This window comes from Aquarana catesbeiana, linkage group LG10 (genome assembly GCF_042186555.1).
Source record: "Aquarana catesbeiana isolate 2022-GZ linkage group LG10, ASM4218655v1, whole genome shotgun sequence".
In the NCBI taxonomy this organism is placed as follows: Eukaryota; Metazoa; Chordata; class Amphibia; order Anura; family Ranidae; genus Aquarana; species Aquarana catesbeiana.
Window position 1 is genome coordinate 154,098,597 of NC_133333.1, and position 16,037 is coordinate 154,114,633.

The following is a 16,037-nucleotide window of genomic DNA, read 5'->3' on the forward strand; positions in this document are numbered from 1 at the left end:
TTTAGAAGAGGCTTCCTTCTGGGATGACAGCCATGGAGACCAATTTGATGCAGTGTGCGGCGTATGGTCTGAGCACTGACAGGCTGACCCCCCACCCCTTCAACCTCTGCAGCAATTCTGGCAACACTCATACGTCTATTTCCCAAAAACAACCTCTGGATATGATGTTGAATACGTGCACTCAACTTCTTTGGTCGACCATGGCGAGGCCTGTTCTGAGTGGAACCTGTCCTGTTAAATCGCTGTATGGTCTTGGCCACCGTGCTGCAGCTCAGTTTTAGGGTCTTGGCAATCTTCTTATAGCCTAGGCCATCTTTATGTAGAGCAACAATTCTTTTTTTCAGATCCTCAGAGAGCTCTTTGCCATCAGGTTCCATGTTGAACTTCCAGTGACCAGTATGAGAGAGTGAGAGCGATAACACCAAATTTAACACCCCTGCTTCCCATTCACACCTGAGACCTTGTAACACTAACGAGTCACATGACACTGTGGAGGGAAAATGGCTAATTGGGCCCAATTTGAACATTTTCACTTAGTGGTGCACTTTTGTTGCCAGCGGTTTAGACATTAATGGCTGTGTGTTGAGTTATTTTGAGCGGACAGCAAATTTACACTGTTATACAAGCTGTGCACCCAATACTTTACATTGTAGAAAAGTGTCATTTCTTCAGTGTTGTCACATGAAAAGATAAAATAAAATATTTACAAAAATGTGAGGGGTGTACTCATTTTTGTGAGATACTATATAACATATTTCTCAAAAATGCTAACAGATCATAACACATTTATATGGTCAGGATGCAAAATAGCTCATTCATTCAGGAATGTGACAGGTATAGCATGTTATCATTGTATGGTTTATTTGTTGTATTTGGCTTTTATGTTTCGTCTGAAAATCTCAGCAAATACTCATATGATATCTAGAGAGAATCAAAATTCTACACTTCACAGAAGTCATTAGAGTGTTCTCCTAGTTATAATAAGACACCTGTGCCTTTTTTAATGAGGATTTCAACATGACCTTAGTTTGCTGATGCTTTTGACATTATTGATAGGCTTAAGCTGCATTATGTGTGAGTGATAAACTCTTGGCTACTTGTGTTCACCAAACAAAGTGCAAAAGCTGCATTCGCTGAGAAGAAGGAAATGAAATAAAGCAATCTAACATTGTTAAAGTAAGTGACTTGAGTATCCATTGATCGTTTGTACAAAGCTGGATGCTGCAGAAGCACCAGTAGAAGCTTTCTTTAGATCGTACCTTTGTCCAGCAAATGTGCCTTTTTCTCCCTCAAATATGTCTTTTTTCTTGTAAAAGATGTAGTGGAGAAAAGACATCCTTATTTGTAGCAGATCTCTGCTATGTTCCCACTAAACAAAACCCAACGGTTGAGTAAAATCCATTCATAAAATCATGTTAGCAATATTTCCTCTAGGGGATCCACCACCCTTAGCATGTCTAACTCAAGAGATACCTCAGCATTCAATGATTTTGTGTCCACAAGAGCAGGTATCTCCTCATCACAGATGCAGTTAAGAGCTACTTCATTCTCATAGCAAAATGAACTGCGGGTCACCATGGAATATTTCCTTTCGGAAAGCTCTTTGGCGCTGCATGTGGGAATATTGGGGACTTCATAAGTACGATGGAAGTGCAGGTAGTCCACCTCATAATGATTACGTTTCTCAAAAAGGACTGGTTCAAATCGACTCCCCCAAAGAATTTCACATGGAAGATAAGAACTACGACATTGCGTGGTCATTGCTGTAGCTTCTACCATGCCTTCAAGGATGACGACTAGTTCAAAGTTAGCTGTCTCCAAGTCTGCCTTACTGATTTCATACAGGGGGCTCTCTTCATCAATTTCATGGACAATGGTAACTGGAGACACAAGGAAGATTCTGTCAGTGCCATTGTCAAACCCAACGTTGATATCTGTATGGTCCAGTGGTAGGTACTCTCCTTCAGGCGTGACTCTAGGCTAGTTAAAACATTGGAAAAAAAAACATTAAATCAGTGATTATATAATACCATTCAATTAAAGAAAAGGTGTCAGGTGAATGCTATCATCATTCAGAAAATGTCTTCTGGCACAGCCTGCAATTGGCTGGCTCTGCCTAATCAGCCAATCAATGGCTCATTCTTCATAACATTAATGATTCAATACAATATAATATTTAAAGGAAAATTATAGGAGACCACGGCCAGAATAAAAATTATTAGCACATGTATATGTTGTCAGGTCATGTGCAATTGCTGTGGGGGGTTTTTTTGTTTTTTTAATTTTGCACTTTATGGCTTTCTGAATTGAAGGTTTCTCCCTGTTGTGTTAGTTCCTAATGATAGCAGTTTATGTATTTAGGCAGGGGTCTAAAAACTTTTCAGTACATGGGCCACATAGTACATTTTAAAAATATTTGTGGGCTGAAAAAATGGTTTTAGAAATAAATAAAATTTAAATATATGAATAAGCATGTTCCAAGAAATAACTTTATATTGAAAGCCCCCAAAACATTAGAAGTCCCTGCTTCACAGCAGAAGCCTCCGCACCACATCAGAGTCTCCCTTACACATCAGAAGTTCCCACATCACTTCAGAACCCCCCTTACATATCAGAGTTCCCCCATACATCAGGGTCCATGCCAGAGCGCCCTCTTAAATCAGCCCCCCCCATAAGATGCAGAGGCCAACTGATCTGATTCCCCAATTTATATGAGTCTGAAGACACACCACTAACTCTAGCTGCGGGCCAGCAAATGCATTAAAGCACTCAAATCCAAAATCTAATATACTGCAGCTTAACAATCATCAGATATCGTGGCTGCAACAGTTTTCTTTTCTAAAGCCCCATACACACTATCAGATTTTCTGCTGATGTTTTCCTTCAGATTTACCAAAACCATATAATATGAGGTCAAAGCTTAGGAGTTTCAATTTGTATGCAATCAGGCAGGCCCTTGCACTACATGGTTTTGGTAAATCTGAAGAAAATATCAGCAGAAAATCTGATAGTGTGTATGGGGCTTTAGGCTTTTTCCCCTCTATTTTCACCTTGTAATCTGGCCAGTAATACACTTCCTGTATTAGAATGCCTCCACTCTGGACGAATGAGCACAGGAGCACTTTTGGACAGAAGCATTGTCAGTCTGAGGGGGAGGGAAAAATTAAATACACTAGCAGATTTAAATATACTAACACATTGAAGCCAAACTCCAGCTAATACAAAGCAGTTACAGCTGTTTTTTTTCCTTTGGGGATAAAGGTTTTATATGTGTATATAAAATGTGATCATTGTAAACACCCCTGTCAGTGTTAAATGGTTTGTCTCATCTCTGTAACTGATACATTCTGCTGGAGAGCTTGTTCTTTTGGAAAACAGCAAACTTACTGGCTGGATCACCAGATGAAAATAGATGAAGGAAAGCCTAAAAAAGAAAATGAATGCAGCCATCACTTCTTAGAAATGGTAACCTGCAATATAATGTTCCTATTTTGGTTAAATACCACTTTAAGGTATGGGGAGGGATTCATACTGCATAATTTGCAATGGCTGCACAGGGTCAAGACTGCAGAAAAACACAATCGGGTAGGCTTAATTTTCTGGTAGAATACCAAAACTTAGTAGGACATACTTTTTAAATCTATTTTGTGTCCAAAAAGTAATTGCAAACATGGATAACCTATTTTTTCACTTAACATACTGATTTGAATGTCTTGCCTGCAATTTTGCTAATGTAAGGAAACAAAATTTTGGAATGCAATGCATTTTATTTTATAGGTTGACTAATACATTGTAAAATACACATCAATCACAGTAAAAAGTAAATTAAATATTCAACAATAGAGTTCAAAGTCCAGCGATGACAAGAATGTGCATTACAATATAAAAAATGAGTTTTACCCTTTGTGGAAGGGGTCACTCTGTGTTGGCACATTGATATCTGCCTTATCCACAAAAAAGCCCCATTAATCTCAAATTACATCAACATTGTTAATCTATTATAACAATTCTGGTGAACCCCCCAAACAATTCTAATTTCCTACTTCCTTCAAAAGAAGCAAAACATGTCCTAAGTAAAAAATCGGATTAATATTTTAGCAGAAATGAAATTATGTAACCCTAAATAACCTCTTTTATTCTGTGGCGTAATCACCAATATGACCTTGAGTACTGCTATTTGAACTGTTTGTTTATTGCTTCTTGAAGAACATTGCCATAATGGAAAAAATAAATCATATGCTCAAAATACTTTATTTCAATATCCAAGCAGTTAATAAAAGAGATGATGTAATTTATACAAATAATACACAACATACTTGTATTATTAGGAAAGGAACTTAGTTACATACTTTTGACTTCCTGTCAACTAATCCTTTGGAAGGACACCGATGACAAGCTATGTGTGCTTATCACAGCCTCTCTACAGCTTATCATGGCTGATGAGACCAAAGAAACAAACATGTACCATGTTAAAAAGTCGTTTTTCGGCTCCATGCTTACTGGGCTTAAAAAAAGGTCTGTTCTTTTGGCAGTAAAAAAACGCTCATATAAAGCATTTTTTTTACGAAGTTTAGACGAGTTTAGGAGAGTTTTACGTTTTTCTGCCACTAAGCTCCAATCAGAAACATTAACCAGAAGGGTTTTTTTTCCTGCCTCTAAACGTTGACCTCAAAATATGCCTGAAATCATCCTAATGTGCATGGACACATAGGATAACATTGCGTAGTTTCTACAGGCAGAACATAAAACTCCAGTAGAAGCAACGTTTTTTACGCCAGTGTGCATGGAGCCTAAAAGCTGATTTACAGTCACTTCACACATACACTTTATTACCAAAAGTATTGGAATGCCTGCCTTTACATGCACATTAATTTTAATGGCATCCCAGTCTTAGTCTGTAGGGTTCAATATTGAGTTGGCCCACCCTCTGCAGCTACAACAGCTTCAACACGTTACATAAAAAATGAATTAGTTGAAAGGCAGTGTGTAACCAGTCAGCTGATCTGCATGGTTGATCAATGAATACCTGTGCCCACATTGGGTCTGAAGAGGAGGCTTCCCTCAAGCAGAGATTATATTATTCAATGTATCCAGTACAGTACCAAGATTTATCCTTGGCACCAGGATTTTGGGCTCAAGTCTTTAATTGCTGAACTTCGATATACTGTAATTTGGGGTTGTGCAATGTCAAATTGGGAGCAGTGGCTATGTCCGTACAGCTGCCGACATCAGCGTCCCAATTGACATCAATGGGATTGCCCGCATAGGGATGTACGAAACACTTGTGCTTCCGAATGCGGGTTGCACTTAAAATATGCAACTTTCATTAAATAATAACTGGTGATCCTGCCATAAAAGTCCTTGTTCAGGCACTTCCTTTTGTAAAGTGTTAATGCTCTATCACAGTCCCCAAATTGTTCTCCTGCAAAGTCATACTATCACACAAGCTTCCGAGACTACAATTGGCTGTTTCAACATATAGTATGCAGGCATAATACAAAGTCTTCACCATCATGACAGGTGTTCTAAGAAAGGCCATATAATGGACTACATTCAATTAGACTGAAGGTGGCTACAAAGAGGCTGATATGCAACAAAATGTGAAATAATGTGGAAACAAGTATTTTATTTTAAAAAAGGCAATTGTTTATTGTTTCGGTTAAGGTTTACACCTACCTATATTTTAAATTTTTAGGAAGTAGTAATCACCTTTTTATTCTATTAGTTACTTTATTTATTCATTATATACATTCATATAAGTATCCTTAAAAAACAAAATTCACAGAGTTGACCATATTTCAAGTGACTTATTTCTGGCAACATTCTGAGTGTATTCAAGTTAAAGGTCTATGGGTCACCTGTGCTTTGTGGTATAAGCATTACTGCAACAATATTCATGAGTGGTGATGTTGTTCCTCCTGTGTTTTATTGGCAATTGGCTTCTAAGGCTTGGCCCTACTACCATAATGTACATAAACATAAACAACTGCATGCATTGAGAGCACACACATTCCACTCAATGCAGGCCAGCTTTATTCACTTTAATAGGTGAAATTTTGTGGCAGTACTGCCTGGCAATCAGGAACTGTGATATACATTTTGCTGTGCCGCACCACAGCAGTGTGTACTAACATGGCTGCTGTGACTCAGAGGAGTGGGAGGATTAGTAAAACTGCAGCTCAAACGTCTGTTTTTACTGCCACTGCCCGCCCATGAAAATGAGGCTTACGAGTATCAGTGAGGCTCTTGCATGGGCAAGGTGACAGTGTATCTTTAAAGAGGTTTGAACAAAGAAATTAACTACTTAAAAGTTCCATCTACAGTATATATTTACATGTGTGAAGCATATTTTGACAGGTGCAGTACATTGCATTTCATAGCTATCTGATCAATTTAGAAGTACAGAAAAACAAACATTACAATAGGATCCTGAAACCAGCAAGCGTTTTATTGAAGTAATAAGATACACAGTAATTATTGTAGAATGTGTATAGTACATGTATAACACATTCATACTTACTCATAAGGCCTTACAGTATAATTTGCATTCTGGTGCTCTACTTCAACATAAAGCTTGCTGGTTTCTGAATCCCATTGTTATGGACCACTTTTCTGTCCTTTTGAGCATTTTACAGTCATTTAGTTTAGAAAAGCAATAGTCTCTAATTTAAACTCTGAACTGGAGCAAGTGTTACCCTTGCAGTGAGCCTTCTCCTCACTGCAAAGGTTGAATACTCGTTTTGTCTAGGGCAGCCTTTCTCAACCTTTTAACCACAGAGGAACCCAGAAGTAAATTTTATAGGTCTTGTTAAAACCAATTTATTGGGGTCAATGAGAAAATGTCTCTTACAGTAGGAAGAATAAAACCCTACAGTAGTGGTAAGAATGCCACCCTTATGGACAGTTAAAATGAAAATTGCTGTCATGCTACTGGCTTTGCCAAATGGCAATGACCCTGGAACTATGCAAGCACCATCAAATGGGAGATCAATCAGCCACAGCTCAAGGAACCCCTGGTAGCCTCTGGAGGAACCTTTGGGTTCCACGGAACCCTGGTTGAGAATGGCTGGTCTAGGGGATTGGAATAAGGTGAAATACTTATTTTCCCCATCCCTTCTATAGGTTTCCTCATTGTAAGACTGGTCCTCAAAAGCTGACCTCTTTGCTGCCTGACTAGTCGCAGATTTCTGACATGAGTACATACAATTCAGGACCAGTGCTTCTGCACAGAGGATGAGGATGCTGAGTGGCTGCTTACATTATGGCAGCTTTGGAAGCAGAGGAAAGAGCCAGCTGCCAGGGATGTGAAAATTAAGGTAAGAATATTTGTGACTGAGGCTCTTTAATAAAATTTAAGAGAAAAAAAAATGATGGGTAGTGATTCACACCATCCAGTTACATTGCATTGTGCAACAAAATAAAATGCAAAAGTCCAATGAAAGCTGGTTTTAGAGTTGTTACTATGGGTTAGTATGCATAACTGCTGTTTGTCCAAAGTCTTATTCATATTTATTTAAAAGGGTATCGCCCATCTTTACACCTTCAGAAAAAATAAGACTGGTCAATCTCATTTTTTGTCTTCTAATTCTTCTTGGGAACCTTTTTTCTTTACTGGTTTTGTTTTAACTTTTGTTTTTGAACCAATACGACTGCTAATGTTGCTGATTACCAATCCCCAATGCACATCAGCATCTACAATAACCCCCTACAATTGCTATATATGTTAACAATAGTAATATTATACAGTACTGTATACTGTATATCAATATAATATATGTCAAACAATGGACGAGGATATAAGAGCATTTGCTTCTTATGATACAACCCAAGATATATACTTGCTGGAATGCCTTGTGGCTACCAGTATGTGGGGCATACCACAAGGTGATTAAAAATTTGTTTGGGAGAACATCTTAATATTGAAAAAGCTCCTAAAACTCATACGTCATCCTTGCATTTTAGACAGTGTCACAGAGGGGACCCCAGGGGCCTAAAGTTTTGCATTATTGTTACCCCTGTATTTATATTTTTTATGAATATACATGACATATATAGGATACTTGCATTGTTGTGATTTAGCTTTTTTTGTCATTCTTCATGAAATTTTATATAGTCATTAGATGTGTTTGCTTGTGTTATATTTATAGATTGGCAATATATAGTATAGCCGTTATGTGTCTCTGCTGGGAATACATTTTGTTCAGTATTAGTACTTCGAGGCCAAAAAGTGTTAAATCTGGAAAACATATAATTAATTAGAATGGTAATACACTAATGCCCTGTACACATGGTCGGACATTGATCGGACATTCCGACAACAAAATCCATGGATTTTTTCCGACGGATGTTGGCTCAAACTTGTCTTGCATACACACGGACACATAAAGTTATCGGAAAATCTGATCGCTCTGAACGCGGTGGCGTAAAACACGTACGTCGGGACTATAAAGGGGGCAGTAGCCAATAGCTTTCGTCTCTTAATTTATTCTAAGCATGCGTGGATTTTGTTGTTTTTATAGCAAGCTCTCAATCTTTGTGTGTCGGAAATTCCGATGGAAAATGTGTGATGGAGCCCACACACGGTCGGAATTTCCGACAACAAGGTCTTATCACACATTTTCCGACCGTGTGTACAGGGCATTAGGGTGGGATTAACGATTCACCTACACCATCACAGTGGGGGAGATTTACTAAAACTGGAATTACTCTGAAATTGCATCAATCCCACTCAAGAGGACCACAGAGACTGATTTATTACGGCTTACTGGATCTGCACATATGCAATTATTGTTAGTGCACAAGGTGCAGTTGCTGCATGTGAGTTTATCTGCCTTTTCATTTTAATAAAAATTTGGTTAAGTTATATGCATTTTTTTATTAGAGCAACATAAACAGTATCTTATGAATGTGATTATATGGATGAAAGCCATTTATCCATAACCTGGAGAGTAAGGATGAGCTTCGAGTTCGAGTCGAACTCATGTTCGACTAGAACATCGGCTGTTCGCAAGTTTGCCGGACAGCGAACAATTTGGGGTGTTCGCGGCAAATTCGAATGCTGCGGAACACCCTTTAAAAGTCTATGGGAGAAATCAAAAGTGCTAATTTTAAAGGCTTATATGCAAGTTATTGTCATAAAAAGTGTTTGGGGACCCGTGTCCTGCCCCAGGGGACATGTATCAATGCAAAAATGCAATGCCGTTTTTTTTTTTTTAATTTTGGCGCGGGGTTCCCCTTAAAATCCATACCAGACCTGAAGTTTTTTTCCTGTTTGCATGTTCTGGTGCGAACCGAACAGGGGGGTGTTCGGCTCATCCCTACTGGAGAGTTTTTGCCCAATGGATGTTTAATATTTGGAGTAATTTGTACACTTGGCTCAGTGAAACCAACCTATAAACTGGAGATCTAATCCCATAAATGGAGGGGATGGTGTTGAGTGGCAAAATGTGAAGATATTGAAGAACTGAGATATACACTACTATGCAAAAGGTTTAGGCAAGTACTAAAAAATGCTGTAAACTAAGAATGTTTCAGAAATAGAAGTGTTAATAATTTATTTTCATCAATTAACAAAATGTAAAGTAAATGACCAGAAGAAAAATCCAAATCAAATCAATATTTTGTGTGACTACTCTTTGCCTTCAAAACAGCATCAATACTTAAATTCCTCTAGGTACACCTGCACACAGAAGGAACTCAATAGGTAGGTTGCTCCAAACATCTTAGAGAACTAACCACAGATCTTCTGTGGATGTAGGCTGCCTCAAATCTTTCAATCCCAGACTGACTTGATGATGGTGAGATTAGGACTCTGTGGATGCCAAACCATCACTTCCAGGTCTCCTTGTTCTTCTTTACAGTGAAGATGGTTCTTAACACGTAAGAACTGCCACACGTACATGTACTGCGGCAGGGCGGCCCTTAAGCGCAAAATCATGTGCCTGTACATGATTTCTGTTGTTGGCTGTGGGGCGCGTCGACGGAGCAGCACTATCACTGGGATCTCTTCCTCAAGTTAAACCATCCCCCTCAAAGTTAGATATCACTCCCTAGGAGCACACTTAACCCTTTGATCACCCCTAATGTTAACCCCTTCCCTGCCAGTGTCATTTATACAGTGACAGTGCATTTTTTTTAGCCCTGATCACTGTATTGGTGTCACTGGTCTCCAAAAAGTGTCACTTAGTGTCCGCCGCAATTTCGCAGTCCCGCATAAAATAGCTGTTTGCCATCATTACTAGAAAAAATAGAATATATTTGGGGCCAATCACACACACCTCCCTGATGGTATGGCATGATGGATAAGTATCTGCCTGTATTTTTCAGCATTGAGGACACCATTGATCCTGACCAAATCTTCAACTCTATTTATAGACATACAGCCCCAAGCTTGCAAACAACCACCACCAGGCTTCACTGTTGCCTGCAGACATTCATTATTATACTGCTTTCCATCCCTTCGGTGAACAAAAACTGCCTCCTGCTACTGTACAGCCAAATATTTCACGTTTTGACCCGTCAGTCCGGAGCATCGGCTGCCATTTTTTGGCACCCCAGTTTCTATATTTTTGTGTATAGTTGAGTCGCTTAGCCTTGTTTCCAAGTCAGATGTATGGCTTTGTGGCCTTAATTCTCCCATGAAGACCACTTCTGGCAGCCCAATTTTAAACCTCCTAAGCAGCTGTTTCCGTTTCAGCTTCGATGAGTGTGATTTAACCTACATATGAAGACGATCATTAGCACCTGCTTGGTATAATTGGTTAATCATACATCTGACTCTAATCCTACGAAATCCCTTACTTTGTGTAAGTTGACAAAGTGTGCAAGTGGAAGCCAAAGGGTGGTAACACCAAATATTGATTTGATTTTTTTTCTGTTCGCTCGCATTTAATTTTGTAAATTGATAAAAATAAGTGTAGCACCCTGGAATTTAGTCAGGGTTGCTCCTCAAAAATTTTCTTGCCAGGACTTGCCAATCCTGGTTGATTGCTAGAGATCTATTGATTTCTCCCCAAGTTTGGCCTTGTTGTACTTTCCTCTTCTACCACTAGGTGGCCGGGTGCTTGGTACGAGATACCAGAAGGGCAACGCAAGGTCAGGTTATGGGTATATGGATTATCTCAGCCAATGGGCAGCGGTTTTCTTGAATCCCTTGGCCTGCTGGGAGAGCCTATATATTCGGGTGAGGTTAGATGTTCATGTCCTGTGCCACCTGGACAGCTGTCTGGGTGGATGTGTGTCATATTACCCCTAAGGCCTATCCCGGGACATCTGGCTGCTAGGCTGTCTGAGGGCCTATCCAGAAACAGGAGAGCAGTACAGGGTTGGGATTGCGGCTTGCGGTCCAACCAGAAATGACGGTTCTGTGGGCCAGAGAACCTGTCATGGTCGGGGGTAGAGGGGAAGCTGTCTCCAGTAAGGGACTATCCGCCTTATTACCAGGAACCACAGTGAGTAACAGAAGCAAGTACAGGGCAGAATTCTCACCAACCAAAGAATCGGGAAACTTCAGTGGGAATCAAGCCAGGGACCCAGCCAGCGTAGGTGACGCTTGCAGAGCAGCCTTGTGTGTCAAGCTAGGGACCGAGCAGGCCAGCGTGGTTGAAGCTTGAGAGGTGTCTAGAGTGCCAAGCTAGGGACCTAGCAGAGAAGAAGCGGGGGTGACGCTTGAGGAAGATATCACCGTGAAGATTGGAGGAGCTCAAGGGATTTAGTGGCAGTGAATCAGTGGGTCTAGTGAGAAGACCGGGAGCTCAGTGTATTGAAGAACTACAAGGAGTGATTGTAGTGAAAGTAAAGGAACTGTTAAGCCTTGTGTTTGGAACTGTTACAGACTGTTGCCATGGGAGACAGCATTCCTACACATGAAGATGTGGCGTCTTGCTGGATGCCTTTCCCTGCATGGCTGTCCTATTGACATCTCGGAGTCTGCCAATTATTCTTGCAACTACCTAAGGGTGTCCTGGCCCTAACCCTTTCTCCCCCAAAAAAAGGTTTGTTAAGAGAAATAAACTTTCTTTTTGCATCCAAGAAGTGTCTGGCGCCCAATAACTTAACTACTCTACACCCACCATGCCTCACAACACACTACATACAGAAGGGTGTCAGCTATCCCTGGTCCTGGAGGTTCTCATTAGACCAAAGGAGGCCTGGGACCTTGCTACATAAGCAAATCAAATATATATTTTTTAAGGCATTCTTACTTTACAGCATTTCTTCACACCTGCTTAACACTTTTGCACAGTACTGTGTGTATATATACACTATAGCCCAGTCTTAGACCATAGGGTTCAATATTGAGTTGGCCCACTCTTTGCAGCTATAACAGCTTCAGCTCTTCTGGGAAGACTGTCCACAAGGTTTAGGAGGTTTAGGAGTGTGTCTAACTAACACAGAAAAGCAGCAAGTCAAAAAGGTGAGATACACACATAGGTAAGAACATTAATTAAAGTGAAACTGCGCTGAGGATGATGTTGTGATAAACAAGCCTATCACAAAGAGTAATAATGATGAATGTATATATCTAATTTTAATTCCAACACACCAGGTGTAAATACGATATATAAATGAATAAAAATAGTCCATAGGTTTGCAAAACATTAATGAAATCTTGTGTTATCTTCAAACCACCACCATGAATCTGTGCACCACCACCACATGAAGTATATGCTTACCGGAAGGCAAGCTGTTATAAGCCTGCGGCTAATACCCAGCCAGGGCCTTTATCCAGGGAGTATGTACCACCAGCTCGGAACAACTTGATTGGTAGAATGGTTTAGTACAGCAAAAACGACCAGGGAACTTGATCACTCAGTGGTCATGGTTAGCGATCCGGTATTACCCAAAATAAAAAGGAGCTCACCATAGTGTAAATCGTTACATACAAGGATTTATTAAGTCTTAAAAGTTGCACTTACAAAAGTAGAAATTAAATATCACGGTTTGTAAAAAAGCCGGTCGGCTTGTGAACACCCGTCCTCTCAGCTGAACAGCGCGATGACGTCAGCACGTCACTCCTCACCTTTTTTTTTCTTGATGCGCGTTTCGTCACACATTGACGTCATCCTGGGGCACGGGCGACGCACTGACTCATCGCGCTATGTAGTAAACAGGAAGAACCACGCCTTGGTTTGAGCCTCGAGCAGTGGGACCAAGCCTCCATATAGGAGAACACAAATGAGCAAACATAACTACTCATAATATCATACAAGTATATTTAAAATTGTAATTAGCAACAATAATATATCTCAGATGGACAGGAACAATATGGGGGGCTAAAAAAATGAAACTTACGAATAAGTCCAATCGAACAGTGCTTGTATCGTAAGCCCTGGCCTATGCATAATAAGGAAGAATTTGGTGGAATTAGACCGCCACAATAAAAAAATCACCCAATATCGTGGCTGATCTAGGAGAGTCTAAATCATATCATAGGGTATATGACTAGAATTATACCGTTATTGGACGGCATCTCCCGGAAATTGGCCAAAATTAGGCTATGGGGACAAAAAGAGGAAAAGGTTCATCCATGTCCCCAGTGTAAAGGTAGGTATTACAACAAATGTAACTGAACACACATAAGAATAGCAACCCTAAGGTACTAAGATAATTACTGAGATTAATTAAACTTGGAGCCATACACAATTAGAAATAGGTGAAATTAAACTGTTAAACCAAAAACAGTAAAACCCCACCAAAAATTGGCCGATATATAAGTTCTAAGGGGGCTAAATGGTATCCTAAAAAATATAGTTGAGAAACACACCGCCATTAGATGGCATCTCCCGGAAGTTGGCCAAATTGGAACTATGGGAACAAAGAATAGACTCACTAATGTCCCCAATAGTAAAGGTAGCTATTACAATAAATGTCATTAAACACACATATAGGTGGAATCATTGGAAATCTTAGATGGTAGTTCCAAGATTAGTTAACTGGCTTGATTAAAGGCATTGCTCCTAGAGACTCAAACCAAGTTCACATCAGACAATAGCAACAATATGTCAACATTTAAGCCAAAAGAAATATAACTTTTAATCCTACGTATCCAAGACATCTTAAGTCTAGATATGCCTATCACCAAGGAGCTACCTCTCCACTGGGGCAATATTTGTCTATTCCCAAAAATATTGTCTTTGAAAGATCCTTGTTGTGGGCCACTAGCTATTGTTTGGAAACTGAATGTTTCAAAAAAAAGTTTTTAATGTTTGTAATGTGCTCATTTAATCTCACGAGAGGGGGCGCTTAGACCTGCCCACATATTGAAGCCCACCGGGGCATTGGAGCAAATATACGACCCCCTTGGTGGAACACGTAATAAAAGGTGTTATCTCGTATTCCATAGGAGTACTCGATGATGTAAATTTCTGGGTTCTCCTATGCGTACAACCATTTAGGGAGCAAACACGGCATCTCCTACATTGAAAAAAGCCAGTGAGGTTCTGAAAAAAACCCTCTTAATGGGTGGAGGGTTAAAAATATTGGGTGTCACTCTATCCTTGAGTGAAGGGGCTCCTTTATAGATAACCTGGGGCTTACAAGGCAAAACTGTACTCAATACCGGATCATTGCTCAAGATGTGCCAATGCTTTTGTATCAGCTTTTTTATGCTCATATGTTGTACAGAATAGGAAGTGATAAAGGGGTGCTCTATTTTCTCTTAAGGGCTTCTCCCTGAGAAGATCTCCTCTCTGAGGGCAATCTCATCCAGAGTATCCTTCAGGGCATCTCTGGAGTAACCCTTCTCCTCAAATCTCTTCGTTAGAATTTCTGCTTGTCCTAAAAACTCCTCATTGCTTGTACAGTTGTGTTTCAACCGCATATATTGACTTTTTAGGACAGATTTTGAGCCAAGGTCTATAATGACAACTATCGACAGGAATGTACGAATTCCTGTCGGTAGTCTTAGAAAACACTGACGTATTGAACCGGTCATCTTTTGATGTGATGGTTAAGTCCAAAAAATTAATTTCGGACTCACTAGCTTCATAATTCAGAGAGATTCCTCAATTATCATTGAGGTACCCCATGAATATATCCAAATCGGCTCAATTGCCATCCCAGAGGAGGAGGATGTCGTCTATATATCTTGCCCACAGCACCAGCTCCGGTCTCTGGTGGGCATAGACGACTCCTTCTCCCATAGGGCCATAAAGAGGTTGGCCAAACTGGGGGCATATTTAGCCCCCATGGCAACCCCCCTATCTTGGTGGATAAATGGATTCTCGAACCAAAAATAATTGTGTGAGGCCGCAAACTCTAGCAGCTCCATAATAAAGGTGATCTGCTCATCCAGCAACCCAGAGTCTCGCTTCAAAAAGTACTCTACTGCAAATAACCCTAAACCTTAGGGTATAACTGTATAGAGGAATGTGACATCAGCCGTCACTAGCCACATACCCTCTCTAGGGATATATCTAGACAGAAGATTAATCACATGATGTGACTCTTTAATGTGGGAGGGCATCCTATATACCTGGCCACCCGGGATGTAATGGAATTAATGCCACTTACTATAGGACGTCCCGGGGGGCAGGAAAACGCCCCTGACCATATCCCAAGTTGGAATAATGGGCACCACGACCATGTCCCCTTCCCGAACTCTGTTTCTGGGGACGCTGTGGGAGTGCCTGAGAATAATTGGGTGGTGGTCCCCCTCTTCCCAACATCCTATGGGGGGATTGAAAGGATCCCTTCCTTCCCCTTCCTGTCAGTCCCTGATGACCACCCTGGGGGTTCCTTGTAGATAGCTTTGACCCCAAAAGGTACCCGACTCCTACTCATATCCATATGTGGTACTACCTCCATTTCTGTATTGGCCGCATTTGACTGTTCAGCCAGGAGTTTTTTTTTGTCGCTCAATAACAACCCCCCGGTAGTCATTCAAATCTCTATTGTACATTTTATTTTTTAAATTTTTTGTTCTCTGTCCTTTTTTTCTAATAACTTTATAAGTAATTGTGATTTATCCTTGTATTCATTACTGTTCTGAAGCAAGTTTTTCCTTGATACCCTTAATCTCCTCATCCAAACGAGAG

At 40.3% G+C, this 16,037-nt stretch overlaps 1 protein-coding gene across 1 annotated transcript in view; it reads right to left on the minus strand.

Moving 5' to 3' along the window:
• Window positions 1-677: 677 nt before the first annotated feature.
• The window catches only part of KCNJ14 (potassium inwardly rectifying channel subfamily J member 14), a 92,542-nt gene continuing 77,182 nt past the window's right edge, over window positions 678-16,037 (minus strand). The window contains exon 3 of the mRNA XM_073602768.1: window positions 678-1,980. Coding sequence (XP_073458869.1) covers window positions 1,411-1,980 — 570 coding nt within the window. The 3' untranslated portion in view covers window positions 678-1,410. The remainder of the gene's footprint in view (window positions 1,981-16,037) is intronic.